This window comes from Magallana gigas, chromosome 3 (assembly GCF_963853765.1).
Source record: "Magallana gigas chromosome 3, xbMagGiga1.1, whole genome shotgun sequence".
Taxonomy (NCBI): Eukaryota; Metazoa; Mollusca; class Bivalvia; order Ostreida; family Ostreidae; genus Magallana; species Magallana gigas.
In genome coordinates, this window is record NC_088855.1 from 17871115 (window position 1) to 17892287 (window position 21173).

The 21173-nt window shown below is 33.2% G+C and overlaps 3 protein-coding genes across 15 annotated transcripts in view; 1 reads left to right on the forward strand and 2 right to left on the reverse strand.

The window, feature by feature from the left end:
• Nucleotides 1–2473: 2473 nt before the first annotated feature.
• On the reverse strand, nt 2474–7905 carry LOC105344108 (intraflagellar transport protein 22 homolog). The gene is made up of 6 exons (XM_011451743.4): nt 7771–7905; nt 6918–7000; nt 5937–6014; nt 3973–4071; nt 3659–3759; nt 2474–3116 (listed from the first exon to the last, which is right to left on the reverse strand). Exons 1-6 carry the CDS (start codon nt 7807–7809, stop codon nt 2962–2964), a joined length of 555 nt encoding a protein of 184 aa, XP_011450045.2. The 5' UTR covers nt 7810–7905; the 3' UTR covers nt 2474–2961.
• Nucleotides 7906–8089: 184 nt separating this feature from the next.
• On the forward strand, nt 8090–16783 carry LOC105344107 (uncharacterized). 11 transcript variants are annotated; one of them, XR_010711884.1, is made up of 9 exons: nt 8090–8219; nt 8579–8701; nt 9486–9638; nt 9965–10027; nt 11654–12394; nt 13918–13974; nt 14116–14187; nt 14866–14911; nt 15375–15512. XR_010711884.1 is itself a non-coding variant. In XM_034480792.2 (9 exons), the coding sequence occupies exons 2-9, from the start codon at nt 8591–8593 to the stop codon at nt 15684–15686; spliced, it is 864 nt and encodes a 287-aa protein (XP_034336683.1). In that variant the 5' UTR covers nt 8090–8219; nt 8579–8590; the 3' UTR covers nt 15687–16783. The 11 variants fall into 11 exon arrangements, 6 of the variants coding, with proteins under 6 accessions (XP_034336683.1, XP_034336686.1, XP_011450043.2 ...); XR_002201356.3 differs by lacking the exon at nt 14866–14911 and adding an exon at nt 13111–13152 and having other exon boundaries at nt 15375–15510; XM_034480792.2 differs by lacking the exon at nt 11654–12394 and adding an exon at nt 13111–13152 and having other exon boundaries at nt 14866–14919; nt 15375–16783.
• Nucleotides 16784–17654: 871 nt separating this feature from the next.
• The window catches only part of LOC105325950 (probable E3 ubiquitin-protein ligase HECTD4), a 35412-nt gene continuing 31893 nt past the window's right edge, over nt 17655–21173 (reverse strand). For all 3 annotated transcript variants that reach the window (XM_034480798.2, XM_034480797.2, XM_034480800.2), the window contains exons 64-67: nt 20831–20949; nt 20185–20380; nt 19670–19889; nt 17655–19392 (exon numbers count right to left, since the gene is read on the reverse strand). In XM_034480798.2, the coding sequence (XP_034336689.1) occupies nt 19256–19392; nt 19670–19889; nt 20185–20380; nt 20831–20949 (672 nt within the window). In that variant the 3' untranslated portion in view covers nt 17655–19255. The remainder of the gene's footprint in view (nt 19393–19669; nt 19890–20184; nt 20381–20830; nt 20950–21173) is intronic.

Below are 21173 nucleotides of genomic sequence, written 5' to 3' on the forward strand. Positions count from 1 at the left end.
TATAAAGGTAAGTATAAATTATTGTTTATGTACGTTAGATGCATGGAAGAAATGGACAATTCTTCTTGTATGGGTATATGAGTGTGACATCGTCATGATTAATTCGCAATGAAACAATTCTCGCATTTTTCCGATCACTGTAACTTCGCAAAAATCAATATGCAGAAATTATCTATGGTATTGTTTTATATAAATATTCTATAGATGAACTTGAAAAAGACAAAAACAAAAAAGATTGACGCAAAGTGGAAAAAAGTTAAACAATTTTCCCCATTTTCACAAATTTTGTGAGACGCCAAGAAACCCCCCGGATATATATTTATTTTTATCCGGGGGGGGGGGGGGAGGGGCTCTTAACACTAACCTTTCCGCCCACACCAAAATAAAAAAAAAATGTAAAAAGCAAAAAAGTTGAGCCTGAAATCATCCGAAAAAAATAACATAATTTAGATGGAACAGCTCCGGCAATCGTGTAATCTTACGTTGGACTGGAAAAAAAACGTTTCCCACGACTTAGCTGTCGGGACAGCCCACGCACACAAACCGACTTCCAATGTATAATGGACCGTGGCTTTGATAAGTTATACACATAACAAGATTAATGAGCACATATCTGTGTTTAACATAACATAAATGTATAGAAGGCACTATATTGAATGTATGGAAACATATATAATTATACATATATATATATATACATATATAACGGAAACATATATAATTATACACATATATATATATACATATATACTATTTAATTGTTCATGTCTGTCTTAGCTCTTTCAATCACCCAGCTCTTTCCCTCTTGTATTTGTTTATTAAATGTTTTATGTTCACTGGATGTTGTATGTCAACAGTCTTCATGTTGCCCCTTGAGGGCCCTTAATTAGTTAATAAAGAAATTGAAATTGAAATTGAAAAAATATCTGTGTATTTACATCCACTAGATAGTGTTCCACTATTCTTTCGGAAATGGATTGCAATTCATACAGGCATGACAAGACATACCGCTATGAAAAAAAAGAAGAAAAAAACTGGTTATGAATGTATAGTTAGTACTTGGGTGATCAAACGGTGACGGGTAATCAAATCTACATTGCTAGTATTCTTAAATCACTGTGTTTTGTTAAAATTTAAATCCAACCAGTTAGCATTTGTGACATCCTGTTTAGTCGCAATGTGTGGGTTGTTTGAAGCGTTGAACTTAATTCGACTGTACTTGATTAAAATCACGATGTCTGGAAATTAGAATACATGTACCTATATGTTGCCATTTTCTATTTTGTAGGTAAAAACATCTTTTCGTAGATATTCGCCACGCAGACTTTGACGAAGGGATTCGTATTTTTGAGATGCAACGTAAAACTACCTACATGTAGCTGACAAAGCTTGATTTAAAAATCATCGATAATTTTACAGATGTGTGACATCAATAAAAATATATACATGCACGTTAATAATTGTTGTCGTTTCTTTGAATAAATGCATCAAACAAATGTAGGTTTACTTTCCGTAGGAGGCATACATGTACTGTATATATCTTTACCAAAACAAAACTAACAAAAAAAACACAACCCCCCCCCCCCCCCCCAAAAAAAAAAACAACCGAAACCCCCAACCCATCCAGGGGATAGATAATAAAGTAATTTCATTAAAAGCACCTTATTTTTCTATAATGAATATTTCTTTGTAAATTTGAAGAAAGTTCAATTTCTTTCGTGAGTTTAAATTAATGCACAATGCGTTCCGGTTCTCTCTCTCTCTCTCTCTCTCTCTCTCTCTCTCTCTCTCTCTCTCTCTCTCTCTCCAGTTACTACCTGTCCAACTTTTTGTTTTGCATGTATTTTAACCATGTTAACAGTATTGTGATATTAATTTTGAAAATCACCGAGTAAGTGCATCTAAATAACACAATTAAAAAATATCAACTTCACGTATATTATTGTCCCGCGTAGGCATGATTAGTAATGCCCAAACATTATGTACAAGGTCTGGGTTTGTGACTATTTCTCAGCCAGAATGTAAACACGTTTCTGCATACATACTGTATTACGTAAAATCCGTCAAACCTATGAATTTATTTGTTATTTATTTGTTCATAAACATGTCGTTTATTTATAACTGTGCATGTTGGATTGTCCAGCATTGCAAACATTTTTTCTATAACTTCGCAAATAAATATGCAATTTCCTTAAATCGACACAACACAGGCGGCACAATGGAGTTTGGATAGGAATGAAAAATTTGAGCATTTATTAACTATCATACAATTAGGCTTTACATGAGTTATTATCATTCAAATACTAGTATTTTAACACAGAAGCAGCAAACATTTATTTTAGAAACAGCCTTCATAAATTAAGCGGCATCCATTAACCATTTTCTCCCATGTGTCAATTATTTGGCTGTTAAAGTATACATGTATGCCAGAAATAGCATAAACATTTAGGGAGATCTATCCATTTAAGCTGTGTAAGTTTAAATAATGTTTTTATTCAGTGTTTCCAGCTCTCCTCCCTTGCACACTTTTCAGATAATGTAATATTATGTACATGTATATAAAGCGCTCTAATTGCCAACAGTATAACACAATTTAGAAATAACAGAAAGTTAAAAAAGTTCACCAGGATATGAATGTGATCAAATCATACACCAACACAATAGTAATAGATTTTTTTTTTGAGGTACAGTGTATTAGAAATTCTTAAAACCTTACAAAAAATCAAGAAATGTTTATATGTTCATGAAATTGAGAGGAAATCTATAATCATGAAACATCATACATTTATCATAAAAATTATGATGCACTGAATATCAAGTAAAGACAATTCTTGTGTAATAATTTACAATGACCAAAATATTAACATCCCCCTTCACAACTTGAGTGCCTTAAGTAAGAAATCGGACTTGAGTCATCTTCTACTCTCAGAGATTTTATATTCCGTTAGTTGTTTTCCTCCATCATCGATTATTCATGATACTTAGTTCTTCCTGTTCCCGTTTATCTGTCATGGCTGCCATTAATTGAGTCAAATAGTTCATGAACTCGTTTCTCAGTGAATCTCCATCTTCATCAATATTTGTGTGGATAGTAGCAATCTTCTTGAATGTGTCAGCTATATACAGAAAGAAAGGAAAAGATTATTTCTTTCTGCAACAGAGACAATTTCAACTAAAAGGAGATGCCTAAATTTAGATACTTTACAGCTTCAATAAAATAAATTGATACATGTAGAGCCATTTTACAAGAACACTGATTTTCGATAAAATGAAACTATCTAGTTTACATAAAACAAAAAAATAATGACATTAATGCTAATCTCAAGTAAAACTTATACAACATAGAGTCAACAGTTGTTGCTGACATCAAAAAGTCAGTCACTGAATAAAATGAAATATATTGCACAGGCACCTGACATTGAAAATAATTATTTCTTTTTATATAAAGATAATTTCCAGCACTACTATAATTACAACTATCAGTTAATAGAAACTAGCTTAGTTTAAAAAATATTTTTTTAACATGATGATGCCTACGATAAACAGGCCTACATCAATTTCCTGTTTGACACAAACTATAAAAATACTGAAACTCACTAATGGTCTCGTTAAAAATGCCTAGCTTTTTATAGAGAGCATAATCTATATAGATACTTACAAAGCACAGATTTTTCTCTGTCGCTACCCCCGGGTTTATGATGTGCAAATATTATACAAGCACTTTCTTTGATATTTTGGTTTTCAACGAAATAATTATACCTTCAACAAAATAAAAATGTCAGTCATTCATGTGTTGTGTTGAGTAACACACAGATACATATATATACACAATGTAATAACAATTTTTAGTTATTTCACAAAAATAGAGAATTAAATAATTTAAGACATAATAAGTCAAGCAGGACAAGCATTTTGCCAAAAACTGATTCAAAGCACTTTCAAAAGATACATGAATAAGTCTTGCAAGCGTACCAGTTTTCGAGGTCTTTGTCGTGGTTGGGTTGGTCGGGATTGTACACAAAGATAACACCGTTAGTATCCTTAGCTAACGCTGACCAACATGGTTCAAATCTGAAACAGGAAATAATGCATTCAGGTACACCATGCTTAAAGTGTTGGGAACCTACTATTCACTTCATTATATAAAATCTAGTCATTCTAGTGTACCAGGTATTTGTCACAGGTGGTGAATAGTCAAGTCTCAACTAGGACTCGAACCCAGGGCCTCTATCCACTGAGCTATTGAGACCCGATATACTGACTGATATTCACACACCTGTTAACCCGGTGACATACTCCCCCTCTTTGTAGAAATTCATCCTTGAATTTACGAGTAGAATTCTACGAGTCAAAGAAATGTTGTGAAACATGTTCCTAGGGAGTGACCATGGGTTTTGTACGTTGGGTGCCAAATGAAAAAGGTGGTGAAAAGTCAAGTCTCAAATGATACTTGAACCCAGGGCCTCAGAAGTATCATGTCAGAGCTTTAACCACTGCATGAGCAATTGAGACCCGATATATTCACTGACATTCACACACCTGTAAACCTGGTGACATATTGTTTTATATATGTCTTACTTTTTTGTTTCAGAGTACTTTTTTGTTTGATAGCTAAAAGTTACTGCAAATTAACTAAAACATAGGACTTATCTTTTCATACACACAGAATTATAACCTCTTCATAAGAGGAGATAAACATTATGTAAATAGGTTCCTTTTGACAAAAACCCCTAGATACTGATTGACTGCTAAGAAGTAGGTTAATTGTCTTTTTCCCTTAAGCCAGCTTGCCCAAACTGAAAACACATTTCAGAAAATTAACAAAACTTTAATTTACTAGCTACAAAATGTCCCTTTTAAAGGGACTGATATTATCTATGTCAATTTAAAACTGTGTTCAGTGAATTATCCTTGATAAGTATCTTGGGGAATACTGGCCAGTAATAGAAATATAGGTGATTGTACACAGGTGTGTCGCCCCTTTAATTGATCAAGACATGCATGTAAAAGCTATCATTGTTTGATCTCTTATGAGTAGAAAACTTGTTGTATGTCCCTTATAATGAGTTGATTGTTTTACAATTATCATGCATTGAATGCAAGTGTTAAGTATTAAGAATGAAGGTGTCAGTGGGAGAGGGCCAGTGTCATTTAATATTTTAAACCCCCTCTCCAATAGCTGCAAAAGAAAATCAGAGGGGGGGGGGGGGTCAACATTTCACAGCAATATATTTTGAACCCCTCTCCTATAGCTGCAAAAGAAAATAAGAGGGGGTTCAATATTTCATAGCAATAATATTTTGAACCATGGGTCCAATATTTCACTGGGGGGGGGGGGGGGGGGGGGGTGGTGTTCAATATTTCACAGCGATATGTTGAACCTGGTTCAGAATATTGCATAAAATTTTGAACCCAGGTTCAATATTTCACGGTATCAAAATATTATATGACAATGGGATTTCAAGAAGGCATATACATTTCATAACGAGTGATTCTATTGTCAAAGTCAATCTTGCTGATTTGTACAACTAAAGTAGACTCCTGTCCCCAGAAAGCTATTAAAAGAACACCTTACCTGTAGATTTGACATAATTTTTTTGAATTTTTATTATCCTAAATCAACTCTAAAATTCCTGTTAAGCCTCTCGGAATTATGGCTGATGAACCAAATAGAGCAGAGCCTAATATATCTTAAAGTCCTTGTTACGAGAGCTAGATAAAACACATCTGTTTGGTACAAATTCTTTATCTAAACTAACTCAGTTATTTACATGGTTACAACACAATACAATCATAACAATACAAAGTACACAATGATGTCATTACTATTATGACGTCATCACCATTATGACATCATAACCGGGAATGTACATTGTACATATATGTCACACAAGTAGAATGTTATCATATTCTACAACATCATATTTCACACTTACTTGGGATCACCACTCACATCCCATAATTCCACATCCACTCCCTGTCTGCTGTTGGTCTGGGATTCAAATTCAAGGATTCTGCAACACAGTGAACAGCAAATAAACAAACTTCACAAAGGGAATTATGATACTCATCTTAGTAAAAAAAAAAGCTTAAATTTACACTAACAAGAGGCCCATGGGCAACATCACTCACCTGAGTAACAATTCTCATCCGTTTCTACTTTTTTACCGGTATTTACCTTGTATTAAACTCTGAACTATGGGAATGAATTTTCATGTATTAATGACATATATGGCTTAATTATGCCCAACATCTTCACTAGCCAAGGGTTTACAATCCACTCTGCTCCTCACTGGAGCAGAGTGATTCATAAACCTTTGGCTAGCAAAGATGATGTCCAATGGCAAGTACAATCATTTTCATATCTTCTTTGATATTTTCCAATAGAAAACTCATTACCTCTTATGTTGTTCATATCTGATTCAGCCCAATTTTATCATCACTACCAGTACTTGTAATTGTAGCAATAAAAAAAAAGCTTTAAAGATTTTCCTCATATATTTAATATATTTGCATCACTTCTGGGGTCCAGTTATTGGTTTCAACAAATCTGAGTCTACGATAAAAACCAGGATGATTTAATAGTGATATCACGATAACAATAGAAAATGACCTAGACAAGGATTTAACGGTACAAAGATCTGCAATGACCATGATCAGTTACTGAGAAACTTGTTCAAGTTCACTGCATGCTTACCATTTAATTAATGACACTGTGGATGCTGTATGAGCCAAATTGCGCAATTGTGATCTGGACAAGGATTTAACCATAAAAACTGCTTACAGATTAATTATATCAAATGTAACAGACATGCAGGGTTAGGAACTAATTTAAGGATAAACTATTTTCAAAAGCAGTCACATTCATGGTTAACAGGTACATTGGATATTTATCTATTTCTATAATATGTGTTCACCTCACTCCTTGTGTTGGGTGATATTCTCCACTAGAACCCTCTGTGGCATCTGCTAAGAAATTTGACACTGCTGTCTTCCCAGCCTGTAATATTTTTACATAAAGTATGCATTTTACTGAAACACTATAATAAATTAAAGAAAAACTGTCACTTAAAATTGCATAAAAAAATCAAATTGCAATAGTACATATATGCCTTTTCTTTCCATATTTATATGCATTTATATATTTATTTTATGTCTACAACATTAAACAGTCTTTACTTGAAATTTTCTTCTAGTTAAGTTTCATAGTCTTTTGGAAATAGTGGTTATAGCCTTAATGAGCAATTGACCCTTTTGCGGTAACTGCAGTACAGCTCTTTTGCAGGGCAAAATTACATAGTTTGATGAAATATGACGCCATATCAATTGTTTATATTGTTTCAATTATGTCATTTAATTATCTACCTACTATAACTTTGGCAAAGTATATTAACTTTTGCAAAGTATATCAATTTGCCTTGCAAGAGAGCATTATCGCAGTTTTCGCAAAAGGGTCTATGATAAAAAAAATAAAGGACTTATGTATGTGTGCTTCAAAAATATGTTTTCATTTCGAATTTATTATTGGCAAAGGTTTGGAACCCTGATACATTGATATGATCAAAAATGTGCATCATAAACACAGTTTTTTCAAAACATATTTTAGTTATAACTGTGTACGAGACCAAAGTAATTCATTGAAATGGGCAGCCAGATGTGCTTTTTCTCCAATACATTCAAATAGGACTACAGATCGCTACCCCTACAGATATATAAAAACACAGCATTTCAATTTGAAAACTGTTATTTTTCTGTTTAATCTATATTTACCATACAAGGTCCAACAACAAGAATTTTGACTTTAAACATGATGATCTTTTAGCACGCTATGGAATGCGAATGCTAAGGAAGCTTTAACAGCGCCGTCTAGTGAGCATCTCTATCACATCGACGCTTACATTTATTTGGAAAAACTAAAATTTAATCTAAAATAATATGCTTCTGGTAAATGTTCGAATGAAATAGGATTGACACATGTTAATAGTTTCAAACGCATTAAACATTACTTTTAAAATGTGTAAATTTTAAATTGCCTCAGTAAAAACGTTCCAATGACTATGACGTGTTTACGACACTAAAACTACTTTGAGATATTGTTGATATCACGTGATCAAAGTGTTTTCCGGTTAAACTGATGCAGGATCTGTCTTGCTACCGTCTGCTCTAATTATTGTGATTTGATGTAAAATGTCGTTCAGATGACACATGCCAGTTGAAATGTAAATTGTTAAGTTTCACTTTCAATGCTAATTTCCTCTTGTTATTAGACCAAGCGTTCATGATGTGCAAATTTGACAAATTGTTCGGCTTTGAAAGCTAAAGAAAAAAAAAGATAGAAACATTCAGAGTTTTAGTTTATTATCAAATAAGAATTTAGTAGTGCTATGAATATATGCTTATTTCTTACAAATGTTTATATTCTTTACGGAGATATTTTACATATAGTTTGTTATTATTTTTTTTTTTGAAAACGGAAAAGTGTGGAATTTTAGTAAATCTTGTACAATTTATATTGCAATTTGCTTAAAGGTATTAAAACAATTAGTTTTATTATATGCCATCTATTTATTAATTTCAGGTAGTCTGAGTTATGGGAAATTCTTCCTCTTCGGAGCTGCCATTGGCAGGAGTCATCTGCCTTGCTGTATTTGGATACACCTCTTTAATTTTCATAATTGTGTTAATCAGATATATATGTATGGTACGTATCATGCATTTGTAAAGAGAGAGTATAGTTGTTATCTATCAGACAAAGTGGCTGCAAAACTCAATTTACAATTGATGTAAATAGACTTTGAGAATAAGGCAGCCATTATTCCTAATGAATTTTGCCATTAGGGGGCAAATTTTTGTTGTAAGCCTTTAGTACTTCAATATTTATGATCCCTCATTGTTTTGTTTCTGCATATGTTTTACCATCAATTCTTACTTACCTTTGTCTTTAACTTATTTGTTGTGCTCAGTTTTTAATTGATATTAAATCAAATGTTCATACTAAATATGAGATGAGCAAGAATTATTTAGGAAAATTTTATATAGAGTCGTTTAAACAAGAGCTTGGACTTTGGGCAGTTCATGTCGAACTACAATTTTTTAACACATGCAGGGTTTTCTCTTGGTTAACTGTCCTGTCATTGGCTAATAGATAGAAACACATGAGTGCAACAACAGTTGTCCAACTTCATCCACTGACCAGGGCTGTATATTTCAGTTGAAACACTGTCAAATTCACTCAACAAAGCAGATCTTGGAGAGAAAAAAAACCACCCCAAATTTCTGATTTGCAATTTTGACAGTCTAAGAATATTGATGAGCTTTTCTTAGTGAATAAGAAGAAAGAAGGTCAATATTTGACAGCTTGTTTTGATGAGAAAACTAGAGGGTAACATCCCGACTGAAAGTCCAAGCTCTTCTTTCTTGTTAAAACAGCTTTATATGTAAAGTTTAAGCTTAGTTTACAGTTTACATAACATTCATCTTCACAGAGACAAGGAAAGTGCCAAAATGTGGAGTGTGGGTTGTGTGGGAAGGAAGGCGCACCGCAGTGTTCTCAGTGCTGCATCAGTTGTTCAGAGGCGTCTGGATGTACCGCCCCATCTGTAACCGGATGTTTGGATAAATGTTGTCCAAACAAAAAGGTTTGCTTGAGAGAAAGAGAGAGAGGATGGCTATATCAAAAGATTTTGTAGAAAAGTGGTAGATTTTAAAAGCGATAGACGGGAGACAGAGGTGAAAGTGATAGACTTCTTCCGCATAAAATGGTGGAGAGAGAGAGAAAGAGAGAGTCCATAAAATAATGGACAAAAAGAGAGAAAGAGAGAGCAGCCAGTTATACTAATAATTTTAACAACATTTATTTTTAATCTGGCAGAATGTTTATAAAAAGATGAATTAAGATGCTTATTATACTAAGGATATTTTATTTTTTCATATATTTGAAATGTTATAATTGTTCTTTTTTTAGCTTACTTGTGTTGATGTTTTATTATGCCAGTGCTGTTTAGGGGAAGACAACTGTTTTACAAAAGTAAGTACATGTACATTTACATGTAGTATGAAACCATTACAATATATGTTTAAGCTGTAACTGGTATGCATATGGTTTATAAAACAATAACTTCAATGAATGAATGAAGAAATCATGTATTGACAATCAGAGTTTCTGAATTAGATTTTTTTTATAACAGATGTAACTTTAATTAGCTGGGGGTGTTATAACTACAAAACTGAATGCCAGTACTGTAGTTTCATCAGCATAACTGATTTCAAAAACTCTGTATTGATGTATTTTGCATGGAGGGTGATTGAATTTCATAGACTTTTGAATGATGAAATGGCATAATGTCTCAAAACTAGAAATCTTATAAAATACTAAAATTTGTACCTATTGTTATTGTGGCATAAGAGTTATAGGCATGTTATATAGAATTAACAGTGTTATTTATCAAATTGGATTTTCAGATTAACTGTTGTTATATGCATTGTGGATGTGTGTGATTTATATGTTAAAGTATATTGTAAAGAAAAATTCTAAATACAAGCATTTAAAAAGAAAAACAATTTGTTTTTTGCTGTCCCAGTGGTGCAATCAATGTGGTACCCTCCAATCACAAAACAACCCAACTTGACCTTTGAACTTCCTAGTTGTTTATGTTTAGAAGTAAGTATGGTGTGTGCACAAACTAACCATGTCACCTAGCTGTACCAAGTCTTGTACTTACTTTAGCTTTTAACAGCTAGCACTTGGTCTTATATTATTTTTTCCACTACTCGGTCTTTAAAATCATGGTGCAACAATTGATATTAATTTTTTTGTGTTTTCTGATAGATTGCATTGGGGGGGGGGGGGGGGGGGCATATCCATACTTTTTCAGAGTCTTTGGGAATGAACTGAGAAAACTAGTTCAATTTAAGTTTGATAGCAGCATGTAGGTCTTTTTTTACTCCCAGAATATAATCTCAAGTCACTTGTACTTTTGAGCATAAAAATTTACACAGTTCCGGAAATCAACTGTTCTATATTAATTATCAAAGAAATAAAGCCTGCATAAAAATGCATGGAACTTTCCTTTAAATATCAAATTGTGCCATGATTCTGTACTACTACTAGAGTTCACTATTTTGCTAAACTAGAGTAGTATCCTAGAACATGTAAGTGTTGTATCTCTATGTAGCCTAGTAGTATCTGTTCTTATCCTAACTAACTTTGCTGAAGAATTATTGACCTAAAACTTCAGGACCATGTCTGCAATTAGTGTAATATACTAACTCTTAGACTAATGACTTGTAAGTATTACTGCATCATGACACTAACTGTGTATCTCTCTGTCTTTGTATAATCCTTTTCACTGTTTATTTCTTTACTTTTTCAGAACTACATGCATATTCTATTGCAGAGTTTTAGTTTTATTTCAACAAGGATTTTAAACATATGGAAAAATAAAGTTTTATCAGCGTTTTGTCTTCCAGCAAGCTTTCATGCATTTTCACTTTTAGGTGTTTTTTTTGGTAAATGTGCAAAATATTTCACCAATCTGATTGAAGAAAATGTTAGAGAATGAATGCATTAGCGCAACAAAAATACTACTATTAAATCACAATTGAAAACTGAAGTTGCTGTTCAATCATAGGTCTTGACTGTTATATCTTGCAGAGTTCAGGTTCTTGTGATTCTTGCTATTGCAATTTTTCCTGTCCACAATGTGAGGCAGTCAGCTGTTGTTGTATTGAAATAAAGCTTCGCCAACCCAGTCTGACCTCCTTTACCCAACAGCCCACAAGTTCAGACCCCTCCAAAACCACCATCAGAAATACATTCTCTCCCTCTGGCAATGTTATGGCTCAAGAAAAACTTTTTCAAGCTTCTAATGCATCTGGCATAGTAACATCGCAGATGCATATAAACAGAGCATTCGATGAAACTGCGGAAAAAGTCATGGAAATGCAGACACAGGATGAATGTCCAAGAAAATCAAAGCTGAAACCAATCTCCAGCAGAAATGCTGTTTCAAAAGTTGTGGTGCATGATAATGATGAGCCTGGTTCCATAGAAGTGAAAGGGAAAAGAATCAGGGACAGAAAAAAACTTTCTAATGAAAAAGACAGGGTAATTCCTCTCAAAGAAAATCCAGAGAAAGAAGTTCCACCCAGAAAGAGACCAAGGAAGAAAAAGACCGAACCCAGTCCAGATCAGATTGGAGAGTCTACCTCTGTAGAACCATTACCAGGGAGAAAAGTTCCATCTCCAAAAAACGCATCAAAAGCTCAGTTGTTGCCTTTATCATCCATTAAATCATCAAGCACCACTCCGTCTACCGGTAATCGCAATCCGAAAAAAGTGACATGGAGAAATCAACCCATGAAACCAGTTGACTAAGAGTGCTCAAATTCTGGGGTAATATTTTTTTTTCCCAGCACTTGAGGTTTAGAGAATGTCTATTGCATCTTGCATGACTGTCAGTGGTAGAGATGAGCTCTTCTGTATTGTTTTGATATGGAACATCCCCCTTTCTTTTCCTATAGTCAAGCATCAGTTTCCTCATCTCCTCCAAGTTTGGTAAATTTGTAGCTTGGTGGTATGTGGCATGAAGAGTTCTAGGAAATGGTTTCTTTAAAAAAGTGATCACATTGACCACTTTATTGATTTAATTTCCTTCTTCTCGATTTAACGTATGGGCACTGGTAATGCATTCCTTTTTTGCATGGAAAAACATGGAATTGCAATTTCAGTTGATGGTCACCTTCTTTACAGAAATATAAGAAATTGCATATGATGTGCATGAGTAAATTATTGTGCACTTTTGTTAAAGGATCTCTAGACACTGCATGCATATTTCTTTATCAAAAAATCATATAAATGTGCATGCAGGGATTGATTTATAGATTTTAAATCAGACGAGAGTTCTCAGAACTTTTCCTCTTGCTATCTCAAATTGTTGTATTATTGATAACAGCAGAATTCTTCTAAACCTTCCTTTAGCATGAAATCATTTTTGTTTCAAGATTGTGGTCGGTCAACTACCGATATCTTTGCAGAAAATGTTACCAGACTACCATGCATGTGTATACATGTATATTGATTAAATTTATTTCCATCTTCGTTTTGTTTAGCTTTATAAAACCTGTCAGATACCATGCAGAAGATTGGATGAGGTATTAAACAAGTTCAGAATTAAAATTGTCACTGAATTTTCCAACTGTATGATATTTGATTGTTTATCTTTGTTCTGATTACTGTGCACAGTTCTCTTTAATTTTTGCATATTTTTATTTTATTTTTTTTTTAGAAACATTGAGATTTTTAAAATCTAAAACTTAATAGGCATGAAGTACTCTTGTTTACAAAAAAGAGTATCAATATCCTCTGGGCTTGCTTACTCGGTATATACCTTTGAACATTTTGTCATACCTAAGCTGTACTATATATTTTTCTATTAAAACTCCGATTCCCAGGGTTTGAAAGGTATATGGGATAGTACAAGTCCAAAAATTGATATTAAAAAATTTAATTCTTGGAAATCTTTGAGTTTCATCTTGTTTAGGACATTGAGACAAGAAACATTTCTAAAAGTATAAGCTTATTACCTTTATGTCAAGGTCAGGATACCAGTCTTAGTGATTATGTGTGTACAAGTACACACCGGTACATATATTTTAGAAACATTTACCATACTAAAATTTCCAAAAAAAATATAGTTTCTGATTTTGACCCAAGAGACTTACTTAAATGAGCAAAGGACATGAGAAAATATGAGGCACTGTTCTAGTCAAGTTTGCATTCTTAATATCAAAATTATAATTAGCCCAGTATTTACTTTGTTTGTATGATAATCATACTTATATTATTAATATGAGACATTATATGACTTAAGACTTGAGAAATTAACATAATGATTACTTTATTCATCAATTACCTAGAGTGAATCAAAGTTCTTTGATTGTGAGGACTTTCTGAGGAATTTTTCCTGTTATCAGGTATGTGAAGACTGAGGAAAAATCAATTGGCTAACACATAATTTAAATTTAGATGAGCAATTCTGAAAATTCAAAGTCATGCACTTCAAGTACATGAAAGGTTTAAAAAAAACCCGACCTAGCCTGAACTATGATTTACAGGACTACATTCATGGAAGAAGTTGTTGCCATTACAGTTGTAGGGAATTCTGGGATACTTGTTGTAATAGAAAGGTATGTTGGGATTGAAAGTCTTTACAATGAATTGATTTCAGTCAATCTGGCTACTCTAAGGACTGAAAGTTGCCGCATTCAAATATAATTCAGTTTGAATTATTGTAAATGATACATACTCATCCACATTTCTTTATTTAAATTAAGATACAATGTATAAGGAAAGAACACACACTTGAGTTACATTCATCTTTTTTTATCATTCTTCATTTGATCTTCATGTGTTACATTATCAGAGAATAACATGTATAAATCATTTAATATTGATAAAGTAATTACAACTTGATCTGGACTAGGAAAAGGTATCACATTTAAATTAGTCAACATTATGCTGTGCACATCAAATTGGACCAGCCATCACTGGATTACAGTAGTGATGTTTTACTGTTGACACTACCCAGCAGCTTGAATTGATATCCCTGTAAACTTGCTTATCCCAAGTAGCTAACTGCCCATGAATACCTGTGTAACAACAGTCAGCTGATATAGACTGTTAGTTCTTCAGGAATTATTCGACACATGCAGTTATTAGCAGATTGATACGCTATTTTCCAAATACATGCATTTCATGATCTTCTATCCCTAGTAACCCAAACTTTTCCACATACAGAATTAAATGATATAATTTGAGTTTTTCTCAATTACATGTATTTCAAGGGATATAAATCGCTCTTTCAGGCTTACCCAGGACTTTGTGGATTTATAGATTTTTTGCGAGCTCTTTGTAAGAGAGTATGTGTATATATTTTCACAATTCTTTTTTATTAATATGGGCGTTTATCACTTCATTATCTTCCATACTTGGCCATCATTCATCATTATTTGATATTTATGCATGTTTTGCTTTATGAACACATTTCTCCCTGCATGCACTAGCTTGCTTTCTCTTCTGCACTATATTGATCTTGTTTAATTGAAATGCAAATTTAAATGTTGATTAAAGTTGAGTTAACCTTATGCAATGAAAAAGGGTATGTATAGTTAAAATAATTTTGTTGATTTGTTTGAAATTTATGATAATTATCATACAAGTAAATTATATGTCTGAAAAAACGTCAAGAAATATGTATTGAGATATAAACCACCCATGATTATTTATTATATTGGCAATTATTTACTTGTTTACTACATGTATATATAACACCGTAATTTATACTAAATTCTTATTTTCATTTATTTGTTTATAGAGAGAATCAAGGAAAGTAGAATGTATTGAAGATGGCACAGAAATGTCATTGCAGCATTTCAAAGTTCATTCTAGGGGTCATCATCATAGAGCTAGGCAACAGCCAAGTAACCATGGAAACAGTGACACTGACATCGATTTTAGTAGGCGCGAGAAACGCAGTCAAATTGTTCACGTTACTCAGGTGCAGGGTGACAGAAAACATAGCTCTGTGTGTGTTAGTTATCTAAGTGATTACGACGACGGTGATGAAAGTGATGATGAAAGCGATGATGATGATGATGAAAGTGATTATTTTGGCAGCTCTGAATAAGAAGCAAAGTTAAGATAATATTTTTGGGATTTTGTGATATCTATATTTCATTAAATTGAACACCTAAACTAAGATTTCTGTGCTAAAACATGTGCAGAGCTTTTGTGAAAGTTGTTAAGGAAAATTTGTTTTATTTTTTCTTACAGTATATTTTTATCAACAGGAAATATGTTTTATGATACTCATTAAGATTAATAAAAAAGATGTTATTTCTGTGTAGTGAATATGACAATTATATCTACGCATTTATAAATGCCTTGACTTTCCTTAAAACGATTGTTTTCTTCTTTAATTACTTGTAACTCTTTATTTCATACGGCTGTTGGTATGGACTACTAAAAATGGAAAGGAAAAAAATTATTTGAGCCTTGCCAAACTTTCATATTTTATACTGTATTTTCATTTTTCATTATGCTTAATTAGTATGAATTCCTTTCATTTTAACATTCTATTTACATCTCGCTGTTGTCCATGTAATGATAAATTATGTCACATTACAAGAACAGTTAGCCCACTATTGTAACCTGCCCCCTTTATACTAGAGCTGTAGAATTTGCTGTTATAGGTCTTTGTTTGATAATAATGTGATATCACTTTCCCAAAAGTAATCCGTGTTAATCTGGATGAAGTATGAATAAGATTTATTATACATGTATTCCAAACAGAATTCAGGAGTCAGTCCGGTCGGTTCTGAATGGGTCTAAATTACTGGAATACTCCCTTTCTTTAGCGCATTGTATCTTAATTAAATCCTCTTGTATAAAATGAAAAAATGATATTGAATCCGTCCAATGAAAAAATATGATATTCAGAAAATTTTCAAATAATTTAATTATTTCAAGGATAAGCTTTGAGTATGTTTATCCATGTATTGATTTTACATACCGGTATATCTAGTTACAAGAATTTTTACAAACTTTTTAATTTGTTGAAACAACGAATGGTATTTTTATTTATAGAGATCTGACATTTTTTACAACATGTATATTGAATGTGACATTTTGTGACAATATTTGTTTTCCCTGTTACACTAAATACTGTTTTGTGTATGGGCAATCATTCAGCAGAATAAACAATTTAAGTCATGTAAACTTTGAGGGGTTGTTTTTGTGTGTAGCTTACTGAGGTTTTTTAAGATTACACGTGTCATTCCGTTGACCTGTTGGTATCCATTTTTGTCTTTTCGTATTGTTGTCTTTCATGTGAAGTTGATCCTATCTTTGAGAAGCACATTATCCTTCATCAGTTTGGAACCATTTTAACAAGACCATGGACTTTCGGTATTACGTAACTATTTTGCGTCAAAACAAGTTAAAAATGATGCTGCATGGTTTCAAGCGAAATAAGCACCGATTGTGTAGTCTTCACTCAAAAGCCTGCAGACATGTCTTGTTGATTCAAAGAACCATGGCTGAGTGGCTAGCAATGAAATAGAATGGCCTATGTCTCATTGCTGTTTGACACAACAACCTAAAGTCCAAGCTCGTATTGAAATGGTTCCATAATGCTTGATCATATAACTACATATCCTTAACAAGGGTTGAGTCTTGCATGACTTTTAAGGCCCTAGTTACTTGACACAGAAGTGTTTTGAAAACATCTACATTATGACAACAGTTTCTTATGGAGAAAATTGACCTTTGAACTCTCAATGACCTTGACCCATTGCCAACACCAACCTGACCAAATAAGCTCTCTTAATATTTTGAAATATTGCCATGGTTAAAAACGTTTGATGGCAAAGATGTAATAAAAGCAATGTTCTTCCTGTCTATGATCTGAATGATTCAAAAAGTTTGGCTGAAGAATATTCCACAAATGAATTATAGACCAAGCATCTGAATGTTGATCTCTATATACATGCATATTCTGTTTCAAATATTGCATAGTTGCATGCATTTAGAATTGAGGAAAGTAGAACAAATAATGATAAAACAATTTTGAAATTTCACAAGAAAACTCTAAAGACTTGTTACATTAATTGTAGTTTATTTTCAGTAAGATAAAAGAACAAAATAAATAAAATCATACACATTTTATGTGATGTAGTACTGACACATATAGATAAAATGATTACTTCAATGAGCAGAGAATTGCTCATTTTCAGGACACCTACATGTACCACTTGTGTTGAAAAGAAATTTAAGAAACACTTTTGCAAAACAATATGCACAAGCAAGCCATTCAAATGGAGTCCTTTTTGACGTGCATATTGTGGTTTCACCATAAATCTTTAAACACCAATTTATGTGAATTTCACTGTTGAGTCAATGCTTATCAAAATGAAAGCATACATCTTGACAATAAATGATATTGTTTTACTCAAGTTTCAGACTCCTCAAGTTTGTGAAACATTGAAATTTTACTCAATCCACAAAAATTGATGTCCACAATTCTTGATGAAACCACATTACTGAATATGTACTTGTATTTATTTGTAGACTTCAAAAGATTAATTATTGACACAATACACAGCTAAAACCAGCTTGATTTAAATATTCTATATTTCCAAAATTCAGACTAAACTCACTTAAAGTTTTTAAACAGCTGTATGTAAATGCTTTTACAAACTTAATTTAATATATACACCTACATATTAAAACAAAAACCTTTCAATAGTTAAATATCTTCCCACTATCTCTCAACTTCCATATACAAAGAAATATATTTTGTTACATAGATGTATATACAAACTCGCAACCATCTAGTGCTTCGATACACATTTTGCAAATCAATTAGCACTTTTGTCATCCCTCTCCGGTTATTCTTACACAAATATGCCTTTAAAGTGAAAAAAAAAAAGTTTAGGATGTTAAATGAAAAATCATTAGAAAAAAAAAGAATAAGAAGAAAAAGAAATACTTTGTTTGTGCCCTCAATACATCTATACAGCCTGTGAAAAATAACACACATTTTAACACTACATCGTTCCATAGCACTAATATAACAGCACAATCATGTTAAAAGCACACACTGCATGTAACACCATAACACACAATATTTGGTTAAATGCTTTAACGATTAAAATACACCGGTGCAAGTGAAACTCTATCAGCAATATTAACGGCTACATTTATAGCATCAAACAAACCACTACAAATGGGTGTATTCATTTCTTCATAACATCAAACATACAGTGAACAATTGATAAATATAGTAGGAATACTAAGAATCCTTCATATGGAGAGGATAATGATGAGTCGATCTGATGTGTGTCTGAGTTGATTGGATCCAGCTAGGGTTTTGAGGGATAAAAGTGTGGAATATCACCCACGGTAATATAATTACAAGATACAATAGGATCCAGGGTTTGAGTGTTATAGGTATGGAGCCACCAACATCCATGATATAAAAGGATCCAGGAATTTGAGTGGTGGAGTTTTCTAGCCACTGACAGTTGATGTTTATGAAAATGAGATCTAATAGGATCCAGGGTTTTGAGTGGTGGAGGTGTAGAACCACTGATAGTTAATGTCTATATTAGGATCCAGGGTTTTGAGTGGTGGGGTGTAGAACCACTGATAGTTAATGTCTGTATTAGGATCCAGGGTTTTGAGTGGTGGAGGTGTCTAGCCGCTGAGTGGGTCCTCCCGGCAGTTGATGGCATACATTAACTGCTGAGTCATGACCTCCTGACTGGAGTACTGAGGGAGTTTGATCATAAACATACAGGTCTCCACCCGGATGTAGCGCTCATCTGGCTGCCCTGTAATTATCAAACAGCTCGAATCAGAAACTCATATTCCATTATTATGAAAGTTTGGCAATTATATAATATTCAAATACTGTATGCATATACTAGTGCATACAAGCTCACACTTCGCTTACCGGTATTCATAACCATTCAATTGAAAATACCAATAAGCAACTTTAGAATCCCTTTTGTCCCTTGTACACGAAGTTAAAACACAAAGGTTAAATCCAGGAACATGTTTGATTAAAATTTTCCCTTTATTCCTACTCCTTATTAGCAAAATACTCACCCACACCATCAGGAGGGGCAATTTTCATGGGGTAGGGTGGGACGTGCATTGAGTCAGCATTACCGTCCCTGCAGGGACAGGTCTGGGGGATCCTCTCCTGGTTACAAGCAAACTTGATGAACTTCCCCAAGTCCTCCTGACTCAACCCACTCAAGGTGTTCCAGAAGAATTGGATGTGTTGGTCCGTCTCCATCAGTCCGACCTGATACATGGTGTGGGCCTATCAAAAAATTACATGGTCAATTCAGAATTGGAAAGTATCTTCTACATGATAAATTAACATACCGGTATACATATATGTAAAATTTAAACATTAAAAATTTCTTTCCCAAAATGAACCTACTGAAGAGCAAAAACGCGGAACATTATGAATCGGCAAAAATGAAATTCACTTCTTAGAAATAATAGTGTTCAGTCAATGCTTCAGCTATAAAGGGTTCCAAAGTTCCTTTTTTCTTATTTATTTCAACTTTAAACTCCATTATCTAGAGCACTTTATATACAGATACATGTACCTTGAGAAAATCAAGATCCACCACAGGTAATCCACTGGTTCGGATTTCTAGGTCTAATGGGGACATTAGCGCCATGAGCTGAAAGGGAATGATCGATGCTATCCCACAATGCACTGCTCTAACTCTGTCTTCACACAACAGTTCCTGGAATCTCAGCCCTCTAATGGCGTCCACATACTCCTGTCTGTTCTCCCAGCTGAAAATCAGATTGAGTCCATGCATTTTACAGTCATCTACACATACATATATATATATCATCTGGCTATCAAGCAAACTTGATGTTCTGTTATCTTTTAACATTTCGGACTATTTCTATTTCTTATCAGTAAGAATTTGTATCCAGTAGATACATGAATACATCTTTATGAACTGATTAACACGTGATTTTTTTTAAATTTGTATGCGTTAATAAATCAAAACAATTTAAATTTTTATTGATTGTATCTTTGGATAAAAGTTTACTTCATTAAGGATTTTGATATATACAGATCAAGTTTTAAGCATAATACTGTGCACAACCACTCTTATGTAAAACATACCGGTTTACAGTTATACCGGTAATACATCCATCTCCAAAACTATAAAAACATATGTGTATTCTTGGAACTGTAGGTGATATTCTTTACACAGACTAAACCAAACTTACCAGACTTGCACTGTGCCCCCCTTGTTGATGAGTTCCACCTCTTCTCCTGCCAGGGAGGAGTATACGAAGCGGGAGAAGACCCCCGAACACAGGGCCTGCAACTCCGACTCCGTTTCCACCTACAACAAGCACGATTACCAAACATGTAAGTGTATACAGAATCTACAATGTGTCAACAACTTCTGTGCATGAAAAACATAAGTAACTCATAAAACCTATTTACATTTAAAAGTATACACTTTATTCACTGCCCAATAAAATAACTCTAAACAAAAAAATCTTAAATTACAAAAAAACTTCAAATATTGTACATGTACATGTTCATGGAAGCAATTATTTGAGA

Coding starts and splice junctions, on each gene's coding strand:
- LOC105344107 (XM_011451740.4), top strand. CDS start 8,591: ATGGGAAATTCTTCCTCTTCGGAGCTGCCATTGGCAGGAGTCATCTGC. Junction 9,639..9,964: donor AATGTTGTCCAAACAAAAAG/GTTTGCTTGAGA, acceptor TTCTTTTTTTAG/CTTACTTGTGTTGATGTTTT. Junction 10,028..11,653: donor AAGACAACTGTTTTACAAAA/GTAAGTACATGT, acceptor TATATCTTGCAG/AGTTCAGGTTCTTGTGATTC.
- LOC105344108 (XM_011451743.4), bottom strand. CDS start 7,809: ATGTTTAAAGTCAAAATTCTTGTTGTTGGACCTTGTATG. Junction 7,001..7,770: donor TTGTTGTTGGACCTTGTATG/GTAAATATAGAT, acceptor AAAATATTACAG/GCTGGGAAGACAGCAGTGTC. Junction 3,117..3,658: donor CAGAGAAAAATCTGTGCTTT/GTAAGTATCTAT, acceptor TTCTGTATATAG/CTGACACATTCAAGAAGATT.